Raw genomic sequence first — 24,144 nt, 5'->3', positions numbered from 1 at the left:
AGGACCAAATTACTATATTACCCCAGCTCTAAGACAAAATCCAGAAAAAACCCCTCAATACAACATCCGAAAAGACCATGGTAAAATAATATTTTGCGATCACTGCTCGTCAATGACAGAAGCTTTTAAACGGTTAAACCAAAAGAATGACATCTTGACGCAAGAAAAGACGAAGCTCATCGAGCAAGTAAAGGTATTAGAACACAGGATACAAGCATTGAAGTTCGAGTTAACACAATCACAGACAACCTCGCAGACTCAGATTATACCACAACCAGATTCAGAAATGAACAGTCCTAAGAGTTCTCCATCTCAAACAAAAATGGATGAGACGGGTGTGCATTCCCCAATGAATGCAGTAAGATCCACTGTATCGGATAGTGATACAGCTAGTCCGGTTCAAACGGTAACCGGTAAAGACAAATCAAATCCGTTGATGGCTGTCACTTTGCCAAAAAGTGAAGATGAAGGTTCATCAAGAAGAAGATTACCAAAGACCTTAACGCAAGGAGAAATGCTAAAGAAAAAGGGAGTGATATCAAAAAGGGAAAAAAATGAGAAAATAAAAAAAATAATTAAACAGACATTAGAGAATTTTTTCTAAGAAAAAGAAGAACAAGACAAGCATATAGTTAAAAATCCAAGTCTCAGTCCAAGAAGTCCAAGTCCAAGTCCTATAACGGAACCAAGTCCAAGTCCAAGTCCGAGATTAAATTCAGGAAGGGAACAAAGTTCTGAAGAAACTAATGACTATCTAAATTATCAAGATGCCCCAGACCCGAATGATTATGATTCTGGTATGAGTTTCGACTCAGAAGCCATCCATAATCTAGATACATAAAACCATCAGAACAGGGCAAAGAACAAGACCAACAATACAAAAAGAAGACCATACCAATAATGAAAACGTGGAAAGAAAGACAAGACGAAGAAAAGACTTGTACCAGAAAAGAAGACAGTTGTGCTAAAAGACGGAGATAAAAAGATGACATAAGATGTGACAAGACAATGACACTAAAAGACAAGCCAAAAAAGTTGAGTGGACTAAAATAGTGCATAAAAAAAGGAATCTTCGACAAAGCAACGTGCAGATGGGGCCCAAAGTTGTACCCTGCGAAGCTTGATAGACGGATTCCTAAAACATTTTGAAATCCAATTTTCAAGTCCGACTCAAACTCTCTATCCATAAAAGGAGAAGAAGGAAGAGAAAAGGAATTATTCGAAAAACAAGAACCATTCGAAAAAACCCATCCTCTCATCAAAAACTATCCAAAAACTCTCAACCATCTTTGTAAAATACCTCTATGTATAATATAGTAATTTTCCCTTCTCCTCTAAGCTTGTAAGAAAAATAAGTTCATCAGCTTGTACGAAGTAATTTTCAAAGTTTTCAGTAAGGTTTTCGGGTTTCCCGAAAGGGAAATCTCTCTCCTATAAGCATGTAAGTTATTCATCTTTATCTAAATTATGTTTCTGATAAACATTACCCCAGTTTGTATTTTACTAAATTTATGATTGTTAATTAGTTTGTATTTTACTGTTCTTATAATTATTAGTTAGTTAACACTATGTTTGTACATTAAATTATTATATAACACTCTTAGTATATGGTTAACTTCCCAATTTCTTAACAAATATGATGGATTAACCTGTAAATTTCTAGGAAAAACTGGTTAAAACCCAATTGATAAAGAAGGGTATAAGTGTTTAACTATGGCCGGGTGAGGTTAAAGAAATAGAAGTTAAGAAAAGAGTAAAATCTTTAAACGATTGGGAAGAAGAGATGAACAGAGTAAAAAAAAAAGTTACGGGATAATATCAGTTCATAATTTAGCTAATATGTTAACTTTACAAGTCTATAGAATAAAAGAGAGAGAGTACCGAGTAGGATTTTCACAAATATAAGATTTAACTGCAAAGAATTTTTACTATTAATGTCCAATAACCGCAACAACTACCCTCATCCAGAAAGTTTTGCTAGAAGCCTTACTCAAAATTTAGAAGAATTTATAATAGACATAGATAGTGGATTCTATTCTATAATAGATCTAGCAGTACATTTTATCTACCTAGAACAAAATAACAGAATCTGTTTAGATAAATATAGAAAACAACTATACCTAATATCGGAAATATTCAGATATCATCAGTCAATCTACTCCCACTATCAGAGAAGAAGGTTTCAAAGAAGGAGAAGAATATACTACTAGACAATATTTATTTTACCTGAAAAAACTCCCCCTTTATATTTTATTGTTTTTTAATCCCCCTTTATTCTGGTATCAGAGCAAGAAGTTTCTTGGACCAAACAGTGTATGAAACAATTATTGTTCTCCAAATATATAAGTTACCGTCACCATATGATATATATTAGCTATAAGACCATTAGAAATTATAAAAAATATATAAGAATATTAGAATTAGAATTAGATATTTTTAATACCGAGGATTTTCAAAATTTCCTTTTTGCATGAAATAGAAAGAACAAGTATTGAAATACAAGAGGAGAAAAATTATATTCAAACAACTAGAAATAAGATAAAATATATTCCACTAGGGTAAAACCATATGTTAAGACAACATCCTATAGCCAAAGAAATAGCCTTTAACTATTGGCTTTTAAGAAGAGATATAGTCAGAAAAGAAGAGCTAAAGAAAATACTAAAAGGAACTAAAACACTACTATCATCAACTCTAGAACTAGCTAAACAAATAGAAGTATCATATTCCAAAATAAATAGAGAACAAAGTTATATAATTAAAAGAAGTATTAGCTTAGAAACTATATCAGCTTTAGAGTGGGAAATACAAAGTATAGAAGGAGAAATATATTCACAAAATCAAAGAATAAAGTTCTTTAAGAAAAGACAAATTTGGATACCCTTAGGATATACAATATTGCTACCTTAAAAAACCTAGAATATTTAGATTTAAAAATATATCCAGAAAAGAAGTATAGAATAGTAAAAGATAATACGGTAATTAAGTGTAATTTTAGCAGTGGAGAACATATATTACATAGCGAAGACAAACAATATAATACAATAGTAGATTTGATAATAAATTTTGGAGAAAAAACATAAGAAAATAATAAAAATTTAATAAGAATACTAGAACTAGTAGAAGCATTACAAATTAAACAGAAAAAGACTCTAGAGAAACTAGAACAAAATTTAGACTTCATAAAATCACAAGAACTAGAAATAGACAGAAAAATACAATATTTAAATAATAAGTTTAATCTAGAAAAAATACCTACGAAAAACGAAATAGAAAAATTAATTAAAGCTATTACGGAAAAACCTCAAGAATTAGAAATACAAACGACCAGGCTAATAGAAAGAATAACAGATCAAGTAGAAGTACTAAAAAGTGAGATAAATGTTTTAAAAGAAGAAATAGACAAAATAAAGGAAATCGCTCTTTCATGAGTGATATAGAATTAGATCCAATATATGAAGAAGCATTAAAACTTACAGAAAGAATTCAACCCAACCCAGAAGGACTAACTAGTTATATCCCTCAAGGAAAGGCAGATCAAATAATAATAAAACAAAATAATACTTTAATAATATTACTTCTAGAAATTAATAAAAACTAGATAAAATTATTAAAGAAAAAGAGATAAAAACAGAAATTCAAAAGGTTGACGATCTAATAGAACAATTAAAAAGAGTTGAAATAACACCACAAAAAGATAGAATTAAAATAAGAAAACCACAAAAATGGACTTTCTTCCAGGTGGGAGAAACGAAGAAAGATCAAGAGTAAGTTTTTCAGATAATAGAATAGGTAATAATATTTTAGCAAGAATCATAACTAGAAAAAAACAAGATGACAATCAGAAACTAGATAAAATAATAGATATAGACAAAGACATACAGATTTTTCAGCAGAATCAACTAAGGTTACTAAATCCAAAAATATTATATAATACAGGGTATTTTTCAAATAATTCTCAACTATATAGACATTACAGAGAAGAACAATTATCAGCTATAGGAAGTAAAGTTGCTACAATAAATTTAACAAACCCAGATTCAGTAAGACAAATAAAGAACTATAAAAGGAATTTAATGCATATGAGATTAATAGTAATCGGATTAAAAGGATTAACTAGAAAAAACTTAGGAACTAAGGTATTAGTAGTAGTATATGATGACAGATGGTCAGATTAAAAGAAATCCATACTAGGTTTAACAGAAGTAGACATGACAAATAATGGAGGAATATTTTATATCAGCCCAGATTTTATGATAAATTTAGCAGAATTTGGAAAAAATATTAAAATAGGAATACAGACTAAAGGATATGAAGAAATGAACAATGAAAATAATTTATTAATATGTGTAGGTTTCATAGGAAAAATGGCAACAAGTAGTAATACAAGATTCAAAATTAAAGTAGACGATGTAGTCGAGGTAATGGGAAATAAAGGAATAAAACTAATAAAGCCTATTAAAATAAATCCAGAAGAATATGCTGGACTAGAATGGAATTTAGAAGACTTTGCAAAACCAAAAAATTTAAGCCAGAATCGCATTTAATGTATACAAACTCAAAAGGAGAAACCTCAATTAGATTTAATAATTATAATTATTCTACCCAAAAGGAAATAGACGATACAACGGAAAGCACAGTAGAAGTAATACCAGACGAATTTGAAGTAGATATAGCACTAGAAAGAGAAAAGAAACTAGTTAAGAAAAATAAAACTCAGACTGGCGTCGACAGCAGGAAAGTGAAAGAACAGAGTCTCAAACTCATTGCCAAGATATTTCAATACATCACATTTCCTCTTCAAATCCAGCTTTACCTTTTTGTCATATATATATATATATATATATATATATATATATATATATATATTCAATTATTACTTGTGCATCAAAATTCAGGATGTAACAGGAACAAGTGTAGTAACTAACTCCACTCAGAATTTCATGTTCTTAACATTTATTATTGGATGAATCAACTGCAAAGATTAAAACTCACTATCAACAAGATCTTAAGGACCAGAAGTTATCTAATCCCACTTTAAAAGCATGCAATGAACATAGGCTAACCATTCTTATTTCTAAGTTAATGCACCTTACACTAAGTTTTCAAGATATTATAACTACTAACTAGAGTCTCTCAACAATAGAGATGTTGTTATTGCATCATCTAGTGATTTTATCATATACTAAATACAAAGGGGCATCCATCCCTCGGGAAACTAAAAGTGTGAAACTCATATCTTGAATGTTTTCATGAAACTGTCAATTGCTGTAACATTGAGTTTGAATATATGCTCCCAAGTCCACAAACTAACTCCAATTCACAGTTAATAGAAAGAGCAACTTAGTGACTGAGAAATACTATATAAAATTAACATGGAATTTCTGCAACCATAAGTTTGTTGCAACCTTGAGTTGAGATATACGATCCAAAATCCGTAAAACTAAATCAAGTTCTCATTTCACATTTATTATAAAAAGGGACAAACAACATTTGTCATGGCTTCATAAGTCAAAAAGTATCCAACTTCCTTCATCCACAAAACCCTTGTTCTCTAGAAACACATACATCCCAACTGGGGGTAAGTACAAGAGAGCTCACTCCACTGGAAAAGAACCGATTGCTGTTGAGCTAGGCCCAGTAATTCTTATTCTTTTTTTATCGTAAAAATGGTGTGTAGTAGCCATTAATTAAGGGGGTCTTTAATTTTTATCACTAATTATAATGCTCAGCAAAAAAAGCCACTACTAATAGGAAAAAGTCAGTTTTACCCTTTCTTCAATTCTTATATTCCCAAACCCTTGTTTTATTCATTCAGAAGAGGAAAAATTTGAGAGCGAATATTTCAGGGCAAGTTTCGTGTGTTCTCAGCATCTGTATCATCCTCGCATGCAAACGAGCTGCAGTTAATCTTTCTCCTTCTTCATCTTCTCTGTCATCTTCTCTGCATCGAACGATCGAACTGGTAATTTTTTTTCTTTTATTCCTTTTTTTTTGTATATGTATAATCGCGATCAATGATGTGTCAAGTATGTGTGAAATTTCAAAAATGATCATTATAAGTTGATTCAGTGTCGGAGAAGTAGCGTATTTTTGTGATGCTGTTATTCAGAACTTTTTGGTATTGAAATGTGAAATGTGTTTGTGGTTCAATCAATATATTTGATTATGTAAGGACATTTCATAAATATAGTCGTAGGAATTCATAAGCTAACTGTGTTTTTGAATTTTTAGTTAACTATGTTCATAAATGATAAGAACCAAACGACATTAACTTTTGAACTTGGAACTCAAAGTTAAGGACTGAGTGTCCTTAACTTTTGAACTTGAAACTTGAAGTTAAGGACCAAGTGTCCTTAACTTTGGAACTTGAAAGTGAAGTTCAGGACCAAGTGTCCTTAACTTTTTAACTTGAAACTTGAAGTTAAGGACCAAGTGTCCTTAACTTTGGAACTTGAAAGTTGAAGTTCAGGACCAAGTGTCCTTAATTTTTCAACTTGAAACTATAAGTTAAGGACTGCCTATCTTATCTTTTTAACTTGTAACTCTAAGTTAAGGACCAAGTATCCTTAACTTTTAAACTTAAAACTATAAGTTAAGGATTGCCTATTCTTATCTCTTTAACTTGTAACTCTAAGTTAAGGACCAAGTATCCTTAACTTTTGAACTTGTAATTAAAAGTTCAGGACTAAGTGTCCTTAACTTTTGAACTTGGAATTCAAAGTTAAGGACCATGTGTCCTTTAGTTTTGAACTTGAAACTTGAAGTTCAGGACCAAGTGTCCTTAACTTTTCAACATGAAACTATAAGTTAAGGATTGTCTGTCCTTAACTTTTCAACATGAAACTATAAGTTAAGGACTGTCTATCCTTAACTTTTTAACTTGAAACTTGAAGTTAAGGACCAAGTGTCCTTAACTTTTGAACTCCGAATTTGAAGTTCAGGACCTATTGTCCTTAACTTTTCAACTTGAAACTTTAAGTTAAGGACTGTTTGTCCTTAACATTTTTACTTGAAACTTGAAGTTAAGGACCAAGTCCCTCCAATTAACTGTAAGTCCTAATCTTTATTTTCTTTTTCCTTCTTTGTCGTGTGATAATGGAAGGAGATCGTATGTTCGATTTTGATGTTTGGCGTAATTTTATGATCTATTGGAAAGGAGATTTACAGTATAAGAAAACAATCAAAAGTTTTTTGTCAAACAGACAGTGGAAGAAGTTGAGGGATGGTATTTTCGGAAACTTTTTACGATTAGAAAGTGTGAAGTTATGTGGTAAACTTATTCACTGTGTATTGCTTTCAGAAATTGTAAATAATGGCCCTGATTCGATGACATTCAAGGTTTTTGACCGTGAAATTAAGTTTACACGTGACGCATTTCATATAATTACTGGTTTAAAGTGTTATTCCTCACCAGACATAAAAGGTTTACATGAAAAAGAGAATAGGCTTTCGAAAATTTATTTCCCCGGAAAGGATAGAGTTGAGTTGGGTGATTTGTTTAATTTTATTACCAGTCACCCACATGGTACAACTGCATAATTTGTAGGCAGCGATGATGATGCTGTGAATTTGGCAATAATTTATTTTGTTGAATCTGTTTTGATGGGCAAGAGGAAGAATAGGAATGTGTCCGAGCAGATAATGAAAATTGTAGACGATGATGAACTCTGGTCTTTTTTCAACCGGTGCTCTCTTTCTTATGAAACTTTACTAAAATCATTGAAGAGTTGTTTGAAGCCGAATGAGAATGAGAATGAGAAAGAGAAAGACAAATATAAAGACAAGGATAGCTACACTATACTTGGCTTTCCTTTTGCCTTTTGTGTTTGGATTATGGAAGTAATTCCTATTTTCAAGGAAAAATAATTTGTGAACTTCCAAGAATTTGGTTATCCTTGGATGTAATGTTATTCGGAAATGAAATCTCCACAGTATGATTCTCTATGTAAAAAATACTTCCATAATGAAAATGTAAGTTAATCTAATTACTAGCTATTTTTTTATTTATTTGTTATAGTTCTGAAAAGTTATGTTTATTTTTTGTTATATTATAGTTGTATAAGTTGATCGAGGTGTCACCATTTATTCATGTTCAAGAAGATACAGAGCCTATTAGTGTGGAAGAGCCAATTTCTGAAGATCAAAGCTCAATGCCTTCTTCCACACAATTTGATGAAGCCATGCTTAAGGAAATTGTTAAAGTAAGTTTTCTGCCTTTGAATAGCATTAGTTTTTTATTTGATTATTTTTTGCTTGCAAGACTTTTTTGTTTTTATGTTTTTTGATTTAGAGATTATCAGAGAGTTTTAAGAAGGATCTGCAAGCTGAAGTTACTAGAATAAATCAGAAAATAGCTGTATCAGAATTTGAGAATGAAATCATGGTAATATCATTAATTTCAGTTAGTCTAAGTTCAGGACTTTGTGTCCTTAACTTTTTAACTTAAAACTATAAGTTAAGGACTGCTTGTCCTTAACTTTTGAACTTAATACTTGAAGTTTAGGACCAAGTGTCCTTAACTTTTGAACTTAAAACTATAAGTTAAGGACTGCCTCTCCTTAACTTATGAACTTAAAACTTGAAGTTTAGGACCAAGTGTCCTTAAATTTTGAACTTACAACTTGAAGTTTAGGACCAAGTGGTCCTGAACTTTTGAACTTGAAACTTGAAGTGCAGGATCAAGTGTCCTTAACTTTTCAATTTGAAAGTTGAAGTTCAGGACCAAGTGTTCTTAACTTTTTAACTTGGAATTCAATGTTAAGGACTGATGTCATGTCCTTAACTTTTGAACTTGTTACTCTAAGTTAAGGATTGTATGTCCTTAACTTCTTTACTTGTAACTTGAAGTTTAGGACTACCTGTCCTTAACTATCTAACTTACTTTCTTTCTCAGGATTTAAAGAAAAGTCTAGGAACAAAGCTTGATACTTTGTTGAAGATTTATGTGAAACCTGATGAAAGGAACATAGAAAGAGAATCTAGTGTTCCAATTACTAAAGATGGAGTTGATGATCATTGTCGTAGTACATAGCCTACTGTTACAATCAATAAAGATGCAGGTGGTGATGAACGTGATGATATGGATATGCATGCAGAAGTTCAGTATGAAAGCGATTTTAGAGATGCATATCTAGATGATGAAACTGAGAACGTCACTGATATTGGGAAAGGTTAGATATAGATTTTGAATTTTTTTTCATTGAAATTTATATTCAATAGCGTAATACATAGAAACTTTTTTGTGATTACAAATATTTGTAGAATCTATTGATGGAGTGGAAGTTGAAGATGTAGGAGAATGTCAAGACCAGAAAAATCCAAATGAGACAGGAGTAACAGAAAAAATTTGTAAATGTGGATTGCAATCTCAGGAGGATTTAGAAAGTCCATTGGGAACAAGTGTCAGTGAGATTGTATGCAAATGCTTAGAAGGAACATATGATTTGTCTACACCTCTGTCATATAAAGAGAAATTTGGAGTTCAAACTTGTGCCAATCAAGGTTAGATAAAATTTTCATTATATATTGAATATTTGTTTTAGTGAATTATTAGAATGGGTATTAATTGCAAATGTTACAGAATCTTTTGAAGCTGCAAGGGAAGAAGCTGGAGTGGAGTATCAAGAGAAAAGTGGAGTACAATCTCAAGACGTAGAAAATACCGAAGGAACAAGCAGAAGTGAGATTATTTCCAAATGCATAGATGGAACATGTGATCTCTCTACACCTCCCTCTCTTACCGACAATATTTGAACCCAAGAAAATGTTAGTGAAGATAATGATTTAATTGGGATGATCTTGACTATTGCAAACGGTTAGACAGTATTTTTTTAAATTTTATACATGTTTGTTTTAATCAAAGATTAGTAACAAGTACTAATTGTGTTAGCTCTTGTAAATATTCTGCAGAATCTTGTGAACTTGCAACTGAAGAACATGGAGAACAATTGCAAGATAAAGAAAATGTGCAGTTGGAAGATAAAGAAAATGATGCAAGCAATATGTTAGCTGAATTGTCTGTTGAAAAAACACAAGAAGGCAGTGTGAAGAAGACAGGTATTGATTGTGTCCTAAATATTATATTCATAATTGAAATTTTGTCTCTTCATTTGACGACTCGAGGTATATATATATATATATATATATAGTGTTTCTTGTAGAGGAAAACAATTATGAAGCTCTTAACCAATATACGAGGAAAAGAAAGAGAGATAGTATTGGTTATGATGGTCCGTCTTTTTTTATTCTTACTCCTACTCCTCCAAGTACACAAATGAGCATTGATGGGGGTTTATCTATGGAGTTGAAGGAAATGTTGAATAAGAGCTTGGTCGAGGTAAAAGGAACAAGAAGCTTAGTTGGCAGTTGAAATCTCTTTTTGATCAGGAAAGAAAAACAGGAACATCGATGGAAGACAATCAAAATACTCCCAAGAGTTCAGGATGGATAAAATCAACATATACTCATAGGTGTATTTTTCATTATGCCACAGATGATGCAAAATTATTGAAGAAATTCATTGTGCGGTTGGGCAAGAAGAAAAGGAGAGGTCGCAAAACAGAGTAAGTACCTTAATGTATTTCAGTATTGATATTGAAATTGCTAAATTAACTTCTGTGATTGTATGTCTAAGTTTAGGACCAAGTGTCCTTAACTTTTGAATTTTAAAATCAAAGTTAAGGAGCAAGTGTCCTTAACTTTTCAACTTGGAAATCAAAGTTCAGGACTAAGTGTCCTGATCATTTGAAATTGTAAGTCAAAGTTCAGGACCATGTGTCCTTAACTTTCGAACCTGTAATTCAAAGTTAAGGACTGCATGTTCTTAACTTTTGAACCTGCAAGTCAAACTTAAGGACTCTTGTCTTTAATTTTGAACTTGATACTCAAAGTTAAGGACAGATAGTCATTAAGTTTTGAACTTTGAACTCAAAGTTAAGGACAAAGTGTCCTAAACTTTTAAACTTGTAAGTCTAATTTCAACTTGAAACTCAAACTTCAGGACCAAGTGTCCTTAGCTTTTGAACCTGTAATTCAAAACTAAGGACTGCCTGTCCTTAATTTTTCAACTTGAAAGGCTAAGTTCAGGACTAACTTCTAACTCTGATATTTTTAAAATTTTCAGGGGACAAACTAATATATATGCTGATAATAATGGTGTGAGAAAGAATCCATACAAATTGTATCATCAAAAAATCAGTAGCAAAATGTTCTTCCTTGAGCTTTCAGATAGTAGCTTTGTACTTGATGATAAGGTTAGATAATTCGCAAGGCATTTATTTTCTTTATTCTTAATTTATCACTTTATAATTATTTTATGACTGATGGATTCATTTTATTTTTTGCCTTTTTATGAAGCATATTGACATTGCCCTATATTATCTGAGAAAGAAGGAGTGATACCACCCTCGCGACCATCCTTTTCGTTGCACAACTACTGATATTCTTTTTGATAACTATATGGTGTTTGTGTATAAGGATTTCAGTGAAGATGCTACTGATGACTTTTGGTGTGCTGGTGATAATTAGTTGTTTCTGACACCATATGTATGAGGGGACAGTCGTAGATGTGGAATTGCTTGTTCAGAGGTTGACAAAATCTTTTTTCCATGTCGGCTTCCTTCAGAAGATGATAATGTTGTGACACACTTTCTTTTGAGGGTATTGGACTTGAATCAGAAAAAGATTGATGTATACGATTCCATATATAATGAGCCATATGAGGCAGGAATGAATCACATGGAAATATATGAACACATGATCCCCCACTTGCTAAAGTTCTCACAGTTTGACAAACATCACAAGTCTTTTGGAAATGCCTTCAACAAATTTGATATTCAGTGGCAAAGATCACCACACTACTCTGGATCGTACGTGTTGTTATTTGTTATATTATTTATATGTACTTTAGATTTATTGTTATTCACTGCATATCTTACATTTTTCTTAGGACTGATTGTGGTGTATTCCTGATCAAATATGTGGAGTTGTTGATGATTGGAAAGGATGTGGAGAAATTCCAACCTGAAGACATAAAAGACTTTAGAAAAGAACTTGCCGCAAATCTTTGGGCACATGGTGAGTGGAAAAGAAATTCTGGTTATGATACACCACCAGAAAATGTTGGCGATGATTATGAGAGTGAAAATGAAACTTGATGTCCAAAGGGGTTGTAGTTTAGTTGTAAAGAAAGTTAGTTGTGGCTGATCTTTTGTATAAAATTGCTGTAAAGAATCTATATGAATTCTGCAAGTTTAGAAAACTTCTGAAATATTCTGTAAATTCCTCAAAAGTCACTTATATTTTGTTTGCTTAGCATAATTTTTTGTCACAGCTATGCAAAATTACAATTTCAAAAGTAATATCAAGGCATCATGTTATTAATTTCTTTGTTTCTCTCAAGTGTTGATTTGTCCATTGAGTTTGTTAGTATTAGTTCATGACTAAGTGTAATTGAACTTCAAATTCAAAGTTAAGGACCAATTGTCCTTAACTTTTGAACTTTAAACACAAAGTTAAGGACTGTATGTCCTAAATTTTTGAACCTGCATGTCAAACTTAAGGACTCCTATCCTTAAATTTTGTAAAGTTAAGGACAAACAATCCTTAACCTTTGAACTTTAAACTCAAAGTTAAGGACTGCATGTCCTTAACTTTTGAACGTGTAATTCAAACTTAAGGATTGTCTGTCCATAACTTTTTAACCTGCAAGTCAAATTTAAGGACTCATGTCCTTAACTTTTGAATTTGAAACTCAAAGTTAAGGACAGACGGTCCTTAAGTTTTGGACTTTGAACTATAAGTTAAGGACTGTCTGTCCTTAACTTTTGAACTTGAAACTCAAAGTTTAGGACAGACAGTCCTTAAGTTTTGAACTTTGAACTATAAGTTAAGGACTGTCTGTCCTTAACTTTTGAACTTTGAACACAAATTTAAGGACTGTCTGTCCTGGACTTTTGAACGTGTAATTCAAACTTAAGGACTGCCTGTCCTTAACTTTTCAACATGCATGTCAAACTTAATGTCACAACCCGGATTTTCCACCCTCGGGAGTCGTGATGGAGCCTACTAATGAGAGCTAAACAAGCCAACTCTTAACTACTTTTATCTTTTATAAATTATTTCTTTTATCAAATATTAGTAATAGCATAAAAAAAGACTGAATTAAATAAATATGCGGAAGACTTAATTTAAAGTGACTGAATGTAAATGTGGAATCCAACATAAATCTCTACCCAAGAACTGGTGTCACATTACTCACGAACTTCTAAGAATACTGAATACAATCGTTTGAAAGAAAATAATAAACTGTTTGTCTCGAATACAATGAGATAACAGACTAAAATAATAGATAGAGGAGACGCCGAGCCTGTGGACGCCTGCAAGGCTACCTCGGTGTCTCACTAATCTAACTGCTCACACTCGCGCTACTGTTGCTGCTGTCCGAATCCTGTATCCGTGCAAAAGAGCATAGAGTGTAGTATCAACACAACCGACCCCATGTGCTGGTAAGTGCCTAGCCTAACCCCGGCGAAGTAGTGACGAGGCTAGGACCAGACAATCAAATAAACCTGTGCAGTTCAAGTATATATATATAGACAACAAAGGAAGTACTGGAAGTAACCAATCAATGTGGGATGGGAAACATGATGTGGGGAGGTAACCGTTTCAAATAGAAATATTTAATAAAAGAAGGAGACAACAAAGTAATAATATCAACAAGTATCAAAAGGAATCAACAATTTGCACGGCATCACCCTTCGTGCTTTTACTCTCTTCCTCACCCAAGCAATATATAAAATAAAATTGTACATGGCATCACCCTTTGTGCTTTTACTCATTTTCCTCACAATATAATCAATAGATATCAGTACGGAATGGCACATCGTACGGCATGGCATCACCCTTCATGCTTTACACTCTTTCCTCACCATATCAAGCAATATACGACATCACCCTTCGTGTTTTTACTCTCTTTCCTCACAATATAATCAATAGATATCAGTACGGAATGGCACATCATACGGCACGACATCACCCTTCGTGCATTACACTCTTTCCTTACCATATCAAACAGTACACGACATCACCCTTCGTGCTTTATCACTCTTCCTCACCCAAACAATAATCACAGATAAGGGGCAAGGAAGTAAACTGGATAATAATCGGGATATAAGGACTTACGGTCATGCTAGACACCAATGTATAGATACTCGTCACCATGCCTATACGTCGTACTCGACAAATAGCAAGTAGCAATTAAGACTCAGCTCCTATTCCCTCAAGCTAAGGTTAGACCAAACACTTACCTCGCTTTGCAACCAATTCAAAATTCCAACAAGCCTTTGCCTCGCGAATTCGTGCCCGAAATTCTCAAATCTAGTCATAAACAATTCAATTAAGTCAATAAAAATTATAGGAATTAATTCCATATGAAATGCTACATTTTCCATTTAAAATCCGAAATTGCACTAAAAATTCGCCCGTGGGGCCCACGTCTCGGAACCTGACACAAATTACGGAGTATGAAACCTCATCCAACCACGAGCCCAACCATACCAATTTTAGCAAAATCCGACATCAACTCGACCCTCAAATCTTCAAATTAAACCAAGAGAATTTTCAAGATTTTCCCAACTAAAATCACCAATTAAATGCCAAAACTAGTAATAGATTCGGGTAATCTAACCAAAATTAAGTTAAGAATACTTACCCTGTTGTTTTCTATGAAAATATCCCGAAAATCGCCTCTCCCCGAGCTCCAATTTGCTAAAAATGGAAAATGGGACATTTTGCCCAGAATGTTTTCGGGGTTATTGTTCACGCGTTTCTACTGTTCACGGGGTGTTATTCATAGGTACTATTCACGGGGTACTATTTATGGGTACTGTTCACGGGTACTATTTCTGCAATTTTCAGCAATTTTCTGCAATTTTCCTAAGTCTGAAATCACTCCGAGACACTTCCGAAACACTCCCGAGCCCTCGGGGCTCCTAACCAAACACATACACTAACTCAACAATATCCTACAAACTTAACTGTGCGATCAAATCGCCAAAATAACGTCATATACCACGAATTAAACTTTAAAATCCAAGAATTCTTTCAAATTTCATAAAATATCAAATTTTCAGTTTTGAGTCCGAAACACGTCAAACGACGTCTGTTTTCAACCAAACTTTACAAAAAGTGCTTAAACCATATATAAGACATGTACCGGGCGCCAGAACCAAAATACGGGCCCGATACCATCACTTTCTAATCAAATTTCATTTCCATTTTCCTTAAATTTTTTCAGAAAATAATTTTACTCAAAAATTTATTTCTCGGGCCTGGGACCTCGGAATTTGATTCCGAGCATACGCCCAAGTCCCATATTTTCCTACGGACCTCCCGGGACCGTCAAATCACTGGTCCGGATACATTTACCTAAAATATTGACCGAAGTCAAATTTATTTATTTTAATATCAAAACTTAGCAAATTTTCACAGAATTTCATATTTGAGCTTCCGGCTACGCGCCCGGACTGTGCACGCAAATCGAGACGACTGTAAATGAGGTTGTTAAGGCCTTGGAAGCTCGGAATGGATAAGAAAACAGGTGATGACCCTTTGGGTCGTCACATTCTCCACCTCTAAAACAACCGTTCGTCCTCGAACGGACAGAAGAAGGAAGTACCTGAGTCGGGGAATAGATGAGGATAACCGCTCCACATGTCGGACTCGGACTCCCAGGTCGAAGCCTCAGGAGGCTGACCTCTCCACTGAACATGAATAGAGGGGAAACTCTTGGATCTTAACTAACGGACCTGCCGGTCTAGAATAGCCACTGGCTCTTCCTCATAAGACAAGTCCTTGTCCAACTGGACAGTGCTGAAATCTAACACGTGGGATGGATCGCTGTGATACTTCTGAAGCATAGACACATGAAACACTAGGTGCAAGGATGATAAACTCGGCGGCAATGCAAGTCTATAAGCCACCTCTCCCACTCGATCAAGAATCGCAAATAGACCAATCAACCTAGGGCTAAGCTTGCCCTTCTTCACAAATCTCATCACGCCCTTCATAGGCGACACTCGGAGCAATACCCGCTCACCAACCATGAAAACCACATCTCAAACCTTACGATCTGCATAGTTCTTTTTCCTGGACTGAGCTGTACGAAGCCTATCCTGAATGATCCTGACCTTGTCTAAGGCCTCCTGAACCAAATCTGTACCCAACAACCGAGCCTCTCCCGGCTCAAACCATCCAACCGGAGATCGACACCGCCTACCATATAAAGCCTCATAAGGAGCCATCTGGATACTCGACTGGTAGTTGTTATTGTAGGCAAACTCTGCTAAAGGCAAGAATTGATCCCATGAACCTCCAAAGTCAGTAACACAAGCTCAGAGCATGTCCTCCAATATCTGAATAGTCCACTCGGACTGTCCGTCCGTCTGAGGATAAAATGTTGTGCTCAACTGCACCTGGGTGCCTAACTCTCGCTGAACTTCTCTCCAGAAACGCGAGGTAAACTGCGTGCCTCGATCCGAAATGATAGATACCGGCACATCATGAAGCCGAACAATCTCCCGGATATAAATCTCAGCTAACTCTCGGATGAATAGGAGACTGCCACAGGAATGAAATGCGCTGACTTGGTTAGCCTATCAATAATGACCCAAACTGCATCAAGCTTCTTCCGAGTCAACGGAAGTCCAGTAACGAAGTCCATAGTGATTCGCTCTCACTTCCACTCGGGAAGCTCAATCCTCTGAAACAAACCACCAGGTCTCTAATGCTTATACTTAACCTGCTGACAATTCAAACACCGAGCCACGCATGCAATAATATCCTTCTTCATTCTACGCCACCAATAATGCTGCCGCAAATCATGATACATCTTCGCGGCGCCCGGATGAATAGAGTACCGGGAGCTATGAGCCTCCTCTAAAATCAACTCCCGAAGCCCATCCACATTAGGCACACAAACTCGCCCCTGCAATCTCGAAACTCCATCATCATCTAAGGTCACCTGCTTGGCACCTCCACGCTGCACCGTGTCTCTAAGGACACACAAATGGGGATCATCAAGCTATCGATCACGGATACGCCTCAATAATGAAGAACGAGCAACCGTGCAAGCTAATACCCGACTAGGCTCAGAAATATCCAACCTCATGAATCGATTGGCCAAGGCCTGAACATCCAAAGCAAGCGGCCTCTGACCGACCGGAATATAAGCAAGACTGCCCATACTGACCGACTTCCTGCTCAAAGCATCGGCCACCACATTAGCCTTTCCCGGATGATATAAGATAGTGATATCATAATCTTTCAACAGCTCCAACCACCTCCTCTGTCTCAAATTCAACTCCTTTTGCTTGAACAAATACTGAAGACTCTTGTGATCCGTGAATACCTCACATGCCACACCGTACAGGTAATGACTCCAAATCTTCAATGCGTGAACAATGGCTGTCAACTCTAGATCATGAACCGAATAGTTCTTCTCATGAATCTTCAACTATCGCGAGGCATAGGCAATGACCTTGCCACCCTGCATCAACACTGCACTAAGCCCAATACGAGAAGCATCACAATAAACTATATAAGGCCCTAAACCTGTGAGCAAAACCAATACCGGTCTCGTAGTCAGAGCTGTCTTGAGCTTCTGAAAGCTTGCCTCACACGCGTCTGACCATTTGAACTGGGCACCCTTCTGGGTCAACCTGGTCATCGGGGCTGCAATGGATGAAAACCCCTCCACGAACCGACGATAGTAGCCTGTCAATCCCAAGAAACTCTGAATCTCTGTAGCTGATGCTGGTCTAGGCCAGTTCTTGACTGCCTCAATCTTCTTCGGATCAACCTGAATACCCTTTGTTGATACAACATGACCTAGGAATGCAATTGAACTCAGCCAGAACTCACAGTTCGAGAACTTAGCATATAGCTGACTATCCCTCAGAGTCTGAAGAACCACTCTAAGGTATTGCTCGTGCTCCTCCTGGCTATGGGAATATATCAGAATATCATCAATAAAGACTATCACGAACAAGTCCAAATAAGGTCTGAACACTCGGTTCATCAGATCCATGAAAGTTGCTGGGGCATTTGTCAGCCCAAATAACATAACCAAGAACTCATAATGTCCGTACTGAGTGCGGAAAGTTGTCTTAGGGACATCGGATGCCCTAATCCTCAACTGATGGTAGCCAAATCTCAAGTCTATCTTGGAAAACACCTTGGCACCCTGAAGCTGATCGAACAAATCATCAATCCTAGGTAGTGGATACGTATTATTGATTGTAACCTTGTTCAATTGCCGGTAATCAATGCACATTCTTATCGAACCATCCTTTTTCTTTACAAACAACATCGACGCACCCCACGGTGAAACACTGGGTCTAATGAAACCCTTCTCAAGTAGGTCTTGCAACTGCTCCTTCAACTCTTTCAACTCTGGCGGGGCCATACGATATGGCGGAATGGAAATGGGTTGAGTGCCCGGAGCCAAATCAATGCAGAAATCAATATCCCTATCGGGTGGCATATCCGGAAGGTCTGAAGGGAATACCTCAGGACACTCGCGAACCACGAGCACAGAATCAATGGAGGGGACCTCAACATTGGAATAAGAAAGATTTAGTGCTTTTCACCTTTCCGCCAAACCAGAATGAGAGCCAATCGGGTCGATCAGAATGTCCTTATTTCACAGCGCTATAACATTCTCAAGTTAGAGTCTGACTATCTCTATTCTAAGTAGCACCCAAGAAAGCACACGCTAAGCAGATCTTTACCAAAGCCATATCTCCATAAGCATCCAAAGCACGAACATAAGCCAAATAAGCCAAACACCCCTTCTCGACCATACGTCGAGCCTTCACATACGAAATAACACTGCGAGTAGAATGACCAGGAGTCCCTCTCCACTCTAAACGGGGCAGTTCCGGTAAGGCTAAGGTCACAGTCTTGGCATGACAGTCCAAGATAGCGTGGTAAGGTGATAACTAGTCCATCCCCAATATAACATCGAAGTCGACCATATCTAAAAGCAACAAATCAACACGGGTCTCAAGACCCCCAATCACCACAATACAGGAATGATGAACTCGATCGACTACAATAGACTCATCCACCGGTGTAGACACATAAACAGGAATACTCAGTGGATCACTAGGCACAACTAAGTACAGTGCAAAATAAGAGGACACATACGAATACGTAAACCCTGGATCAAATACCACTGAAGCCTCTCTATCACAAACCAGAATAGTACATGTAATGACTGCATCTGAAGACTCAGCCTCTGGCCTGGTTGGAAGAGCATAGCATCAGGGCTGGGCCTCACCACCCTGAACCATATCTCTGGGACGGCCTGCTGCTGGCTGGCCTCCATCTCTAGCGGTCTGAGCTCCACCTCTACTCCCACCTCTAGCTGGCTGGGCGGGCTGTGGAACACCTGGTGCCAGTACCATGGCACGAGAATTCTGATGCTGAGAACTACCCGGTGCTCGAGGGCAAAATCTGGCAATGTGACCTGGTTTACCACAAGTGTAACAAGCTCTCGGCTGCTGACCCTGTCGACCTGAATGACCACCTCGGAAACTCTGAAGCGGCGGTGCATCGATAGGAGCTGGTGGTGCACTGTAAGGCTATTGATCAGAATAGTGTGTGTGAGAACCACGACCACCTGAAGTACCATGGGAAACCTGGAGAGCTGACTGGAAGTACCTGAGAGGATGTCCTCTGCCATACGAATCTCTACCTCCAGACGAGGTACCACTAAATTTGTCTGAGTAACGGGGCCTCTTATCTGACCCATGACAACCTCCCTGTGACAGAACCATCTTGACTTGGCGGGCTACATTGGCCGCCTCCTGAAATGTGATCTCACTCCCGGCCTCCTTGGCCATCTAAAGACAAATCGGCTGAATAAGACCATCAATAAACCTCATCGCCCTCTCTCTCTCTCTCTCTCTCTCTCGGTGAGGAGTATGACAAGAGCATGGAGGGCTAGATCAATAAACCTGGTCTCATACTGAGTGACCGTCATGGAACCCTACTGGAGGCGCTCAAACTGCCTCCGATAGGCCTCTCTCTAAGTAACGGGGAGAAACTTCTCCAGAAACAACGCTGAAAACTGCTCCCATGACAAAGATAACGACCCGGCTGGCCTGGCTAATCAATAATCCCTCCACCAAGTCTTGGCGGATCCAGATAGGCGAAATGCAGCAAAATCAACCCCATTGGTCTCAACAATGCCCCTGTTCCTAAGAACCTCATGACAGCTGTCTAGATAATCCTGGGGATCCTCAGAAGATGCACCGCTAAAAGTGGTAGTGAAGAGCTTAGTAAACCTATCCAATATCCACAAGGCATCGGCGGACATAGCCGCTCCATCGCCGAGCTGAGCCACTACACCCGGCTGAACCGCCATAGCTGGCTGAACCAATGGAACCTGAACCTGGGGAGCTACTGGCTCCGGAGTGCGCATAGCAGGAGTCTGGGGCCCTCCTCCAGCCTGAGAAGTGGTTGGTGCTACTGGAAGCAAACCCGCTCGGGTGACACTCTCCATGAGGCCCACCAATCGGACCAGAGCGTCCTGAAGAACTGGGGTGGCAATGAACCTCTTTGAGACCTAAGCTGGGCCCACCGAAATTCCCTGGGCTGGAACCTCATCATCAAAGTCAACCTGAGGCTCCACCGCTGGTGCTGCTGCTCTGGGCTGAGCTCTGCCCCTACCTCAGCCTCTAGTACGGCCTCGCCCTCTGCCCCTCGTGGGAGATGCTGTTGGGGGCTCGGGCTGCTGAGTGGTAGATGAGGAAGTGCATGTTCTCGCCATCTGCGAACGAACAGAGTAGAAATTCAATTAGCATTGAGAAACAAAACAGCACGACAAGAAAGAACAATGTGAAGTTTTTCCTAACTCTGTAGCCCCTGGGGGATAAATACAGATGTCTCTGTACCAATCCCTCAAACTCTACTAAGCTTGTCCGTGAGTTGTAAGACCTATGTAACCTAGAGCTCTGATACCAACTTGTCACGACCTGAATTTTCCACCCTCGGGAGTCGTGATGGCGCCTACTAATGAGAGCTAGGCAAGCTAACTCTTAACTAATTTTATCTTTTATAAATTATTTCTTTTATCAAATATTAGTAATAACATAAAAAAAGACTGAATTAAATAAATATGCAGAAGACTTAATTTAAAGTGACTGAATGTAAATGCGGAATCCAACATAAATCTCTACCCAAGAACTGGTGTCACATTACTCACGAACTTCTAAGAATATTGAATACAATCATCTGAAAGAAAATAATAAATTGTTTGTCTCGAATACAATGAGATAACAAACTAAAATAATAAATAGAGGAGACGCGGGGCCTGCGGACGCCTGCAAGGCTACCTCGGTGTCTCACTAGTCTGACTGCTCACATCTGCGCTACTGCTGCTGTCTGAATCCTGTATCTGTGCAAAAGAGCACAGAGTGTAGTATCAGCACAACCGACCCCATGTGCTGGTAAGTGCCTAGCCTAAACCCGGCGAAGTAGTGACGAGGCTAGGACCAGACAATCAAATAAACCTGTACAGTTCAAGTATATATATATATATATATATACAACAAAGGAAGTACTGGAAGCAACCAATCAATGTGGGAGGGGAAACATGTTGTGGGGAGGTAACAGTTTCAAATAGAAATATTCAATAAAAGAAGGAGACAACAAAGTCATAATATCAACAAGTATCAAAAGGAATCAACAATTTGCACGGCATCACCCTTCGTGCTTTTACTCTCTTCCTCACCCAAGCAATATATAAAATAAAACTATACACGACATCACCCTTCGTGCATTTACTCTCTTTCCTCATAATATAATAAATAGATATCAGTACGGAATGGCACATCGTTCGGCATAGCATCACCCTTCGTGCTTTACACTCTTTCCTCACCATATCAAACAATACACGACATCACCCTTCGTGCTTTTACTCTCTTTCCTCACAATATAATCAATAGATATCAGTACGGATGGCACATCGTACGGCACGACATCACCCTTCGTGTTTCACACTCTTTCTTCACCATATCAAACAATACACGGCATCACCCTTCGTGCTTTATCACTCTTCCTCACCCAAACAACAATCACAGATAAGGGGCAAGGAAGTAAACTGGATAATAATCGGGATTCCAATAAGGGCACAACAATTAACAATAAAATTCCCGGCAAGGAATATATCAACAATTCCACAATTATCTCGGCAAGGGAATAATTCAATAATTATTTCTCTTTCTTTCATTTCTTACTTAGTAATTCATTTTATAACTTGAGCCAACGCTCCTCAAATATTAAATATCACTATTTCTTTCACATGCACTTCACAACATATAGAAGCCATCATTTAATAATGGAAGATATAACCAAATTCGAACATTCGTCATATAAGGACCTACGGTCATGCTAGACACCAATGTATAGATACTCGTCACCATGCCTATACGTCGTACTCGACAAATAGCAAGTAGCAATTAAGACTCAGCTCCTATTCCCTCAAGCTAAGGTTAGACCAAATACTTACCTCGCTTTGCAACCAATTCAAAATTCCAACAAGCCTTTGCCTCGCGAATTCGTGCCCGAAATTCTCAAATCTAGTCATAAATAATTCGATTAAGTCAATAAAAATTATAGGAATTAATTCCATATGAAATGCTACATTTTCCATTTAAAATCCGAAATTGCACTAAAAATTCGCCCGTGGGGCCCACGTCTCGGAACCCGACACAAATTACGGAGTATGAAACCTCATCCAACCACGAGTCCAACCATACCAATTTTACCAAAATCCGACATTAACTCGACCCTCAAATCTTCAAATTAAACCAAGAGAGTTTTCAATATTTTCCCAACTAAAATCATCAATTAAATGTCAAAACTAGTAATAGATTCGGGTAATCTAACCAAAATTAAGTTAAGAACACTTACCCCGTTGTTTTTCTGAAAATATCCCAAAAATCGCCTCTCCCCGAGCTCCAATTTGCTAAAAATGGAAAATGGGACATTCAGCCAAGAATGTTTTTCGGGGTTACTGTTCACGCATTTTTACTGTTCATGGGCTACTGTTCACGGGGTACTATTCATGGTACTGTTCACGGGGGTACTATTCATGGGTACTGTTCACGGGTACTATTTCTGCAATTTTCTGCAATTTTCCTAAGTCCGAAATCACTCCGAGACACCTCCGAAACACTCCCGAGCCCTCGGGGCTCCTAACCAAACACATACATTAACTCAACAACATCCAACGAACTTAACCGTGCAATCAAATCGCCAAAATAACGTCATATAGCACGAATTAAGCTTTAAAATCCAACAATTCTTTCAAATTCATAAAATATCAAATTTTCCATTTCGAGTCCGAAACACGTCAAACGACGTCTGTTTTCAACCAAACTTTACAGAAAGTGCTTAAACCATATATAAGACCTGTACCGGGCGCCAGAACCAAAATACGGGCCTGATACTATCACTTTCTAATCAAATTTCATTTCCATTTTCCTTAAATTTTTTCAGAAAATAATTTTACTCAAAAATTCATTTCTCGGGCCTGGGACCTCGGAATTCGATTTCGGGCATATGCTCAAGTCCCATATTTTCCTACGGACCTCCCGGGACCGTCAAATCACTAGTCCGGATACGTTTACCCAAAATATTGACCGAAGTCAAATTTATTCATTTTAATATCAAAACTTAGCAAATTTTCACAGAATTTCATATTTGAGCTTCCGGCTACGCTCCCGGACTGCGCACGCAAATCGAGACGACTGCAAATGAGGTTTTCAAGGCCTCGGAAGCTCGGAATGGATAAAAAAACAGGTGATGACCCTTTGGGTCATCAAACTTAAGGACTCATATCCTTAACTTTGACAGACAGTCCTTACCCTTTGAACTTTGAACTCAAAGTTAAGGACTGTCTGTCCTTAAGTTTTGAATGTGTAATTCAAACTTAAGGGTTGTGAACTTGAAACTCAAAGTTAAGGACAGACAGTCCTTAAGTTTTGAACTTTGAACTATAAGTTAAGGACTGTCTGTCTTTAACTTTTGAACTTGAAACTCAAAGTTAAGGACAGACAGTCCTTATGTTTTGAA

The 24,144-nt window shown here is 37.2% G+C and overlaps 1 protein-coding gene across 7 annotated transcripts; it reads left to right on the top strand.

Annotated features, from left to right (window-relative positions):
* The first annotated feature begins 1,237 nt into the window (after nt 1-1,237).
* Nucleotides 1,238-12,363, top strand: LOC104234163 (uncharacterized). Of its 7 annotated transcripts, XM_009787684.2 has the most exons (12): nt 1,238-1,441; nt 5,850-5,965; nt 8,058-8,204; nt 8,296-8,386; nt 8,897-9,173; nt 9,265-9,504; nt 9,584-9,682; nt 9,913-10,059; nt 10,496-10,565; nt 11,126-11,255; nt 11,359-11,870; nt 11,951-12,363. In XM_009787684.2, exons 5-11 carry the CDS (start codon nt 9,083-9,085, stop codon nt 11,398-11,400), a joined length of 819 nt encoding a protein of 272 aa, XP_009785986.2. In that variant the 5' UTR covers nt 1,238-1,441; nt 5,850-5,965; nt 8,058-8,204; nt 8,296-8,386; nt 8,897-9,082; the 3' UTR covers nt 11,401-11,870; nt 11,951-12,363. The 7 variants fall into 7 exon arrangements, with proteins under 7 accessions (XP_009785986.2, XP_009785987.2, XP_009785985.2 ...); XM_009787685.2 differs by having other exon boundaries at nt 5,872-5,965; nt 8,058-8,386; XM_009787683.2 differs by lacking the exon at nt 8,296-8,386.
* The last annotated feature ends 11,781 nt before the right edge of the window (nt 12,364-24,144 follow it).

This window comes from Nicotiana sylvestris, chromosome 4, assembly GCF_000393655.2.
Source record: "Nicotiana sylvestris chromosome 4, ASM39365v2, whole genome shotgun sequence".
In the NCBI taxonomy this organism is placed as follows: domain Eukaryota; kingdom Viridiplantae; phylum Streptophyta; class Magnoliopsida; order Solanales; family Solanaceae; genus Nicotiana; species Nicotiana sylvestris.
The sequence above is the reverse complement of the archived record's forward strand: the minus strand, read 5'-3'. Positions and strand labels throughout refer to the sequence as shown.

Excerpts from the sequence above, each read along its gene's own strand:
- LOC104234163 (XM_009787687.2), top strand. The coding sequence starts at position 9,083 with ATGGATATGCATGCAGAAGTTCAGTATGAAAGCGATTTTAGAGATGCA. Across the intron at positions 9,174-9,264 it reads CGTCACTGATATTGGGAAAG|AATCTATTGATGGAGTGGAA; the intron begins GTTAGATATAGA and ends AAATATTTGTAG. Across the intron at positions 10,060-10,495 it reads AGGCAGTGTGAAGAAGACAG|ATGATGCAAAATTATTGAAG; the intron begins GTATTGATTGTG and ends ATTATGCCACAG.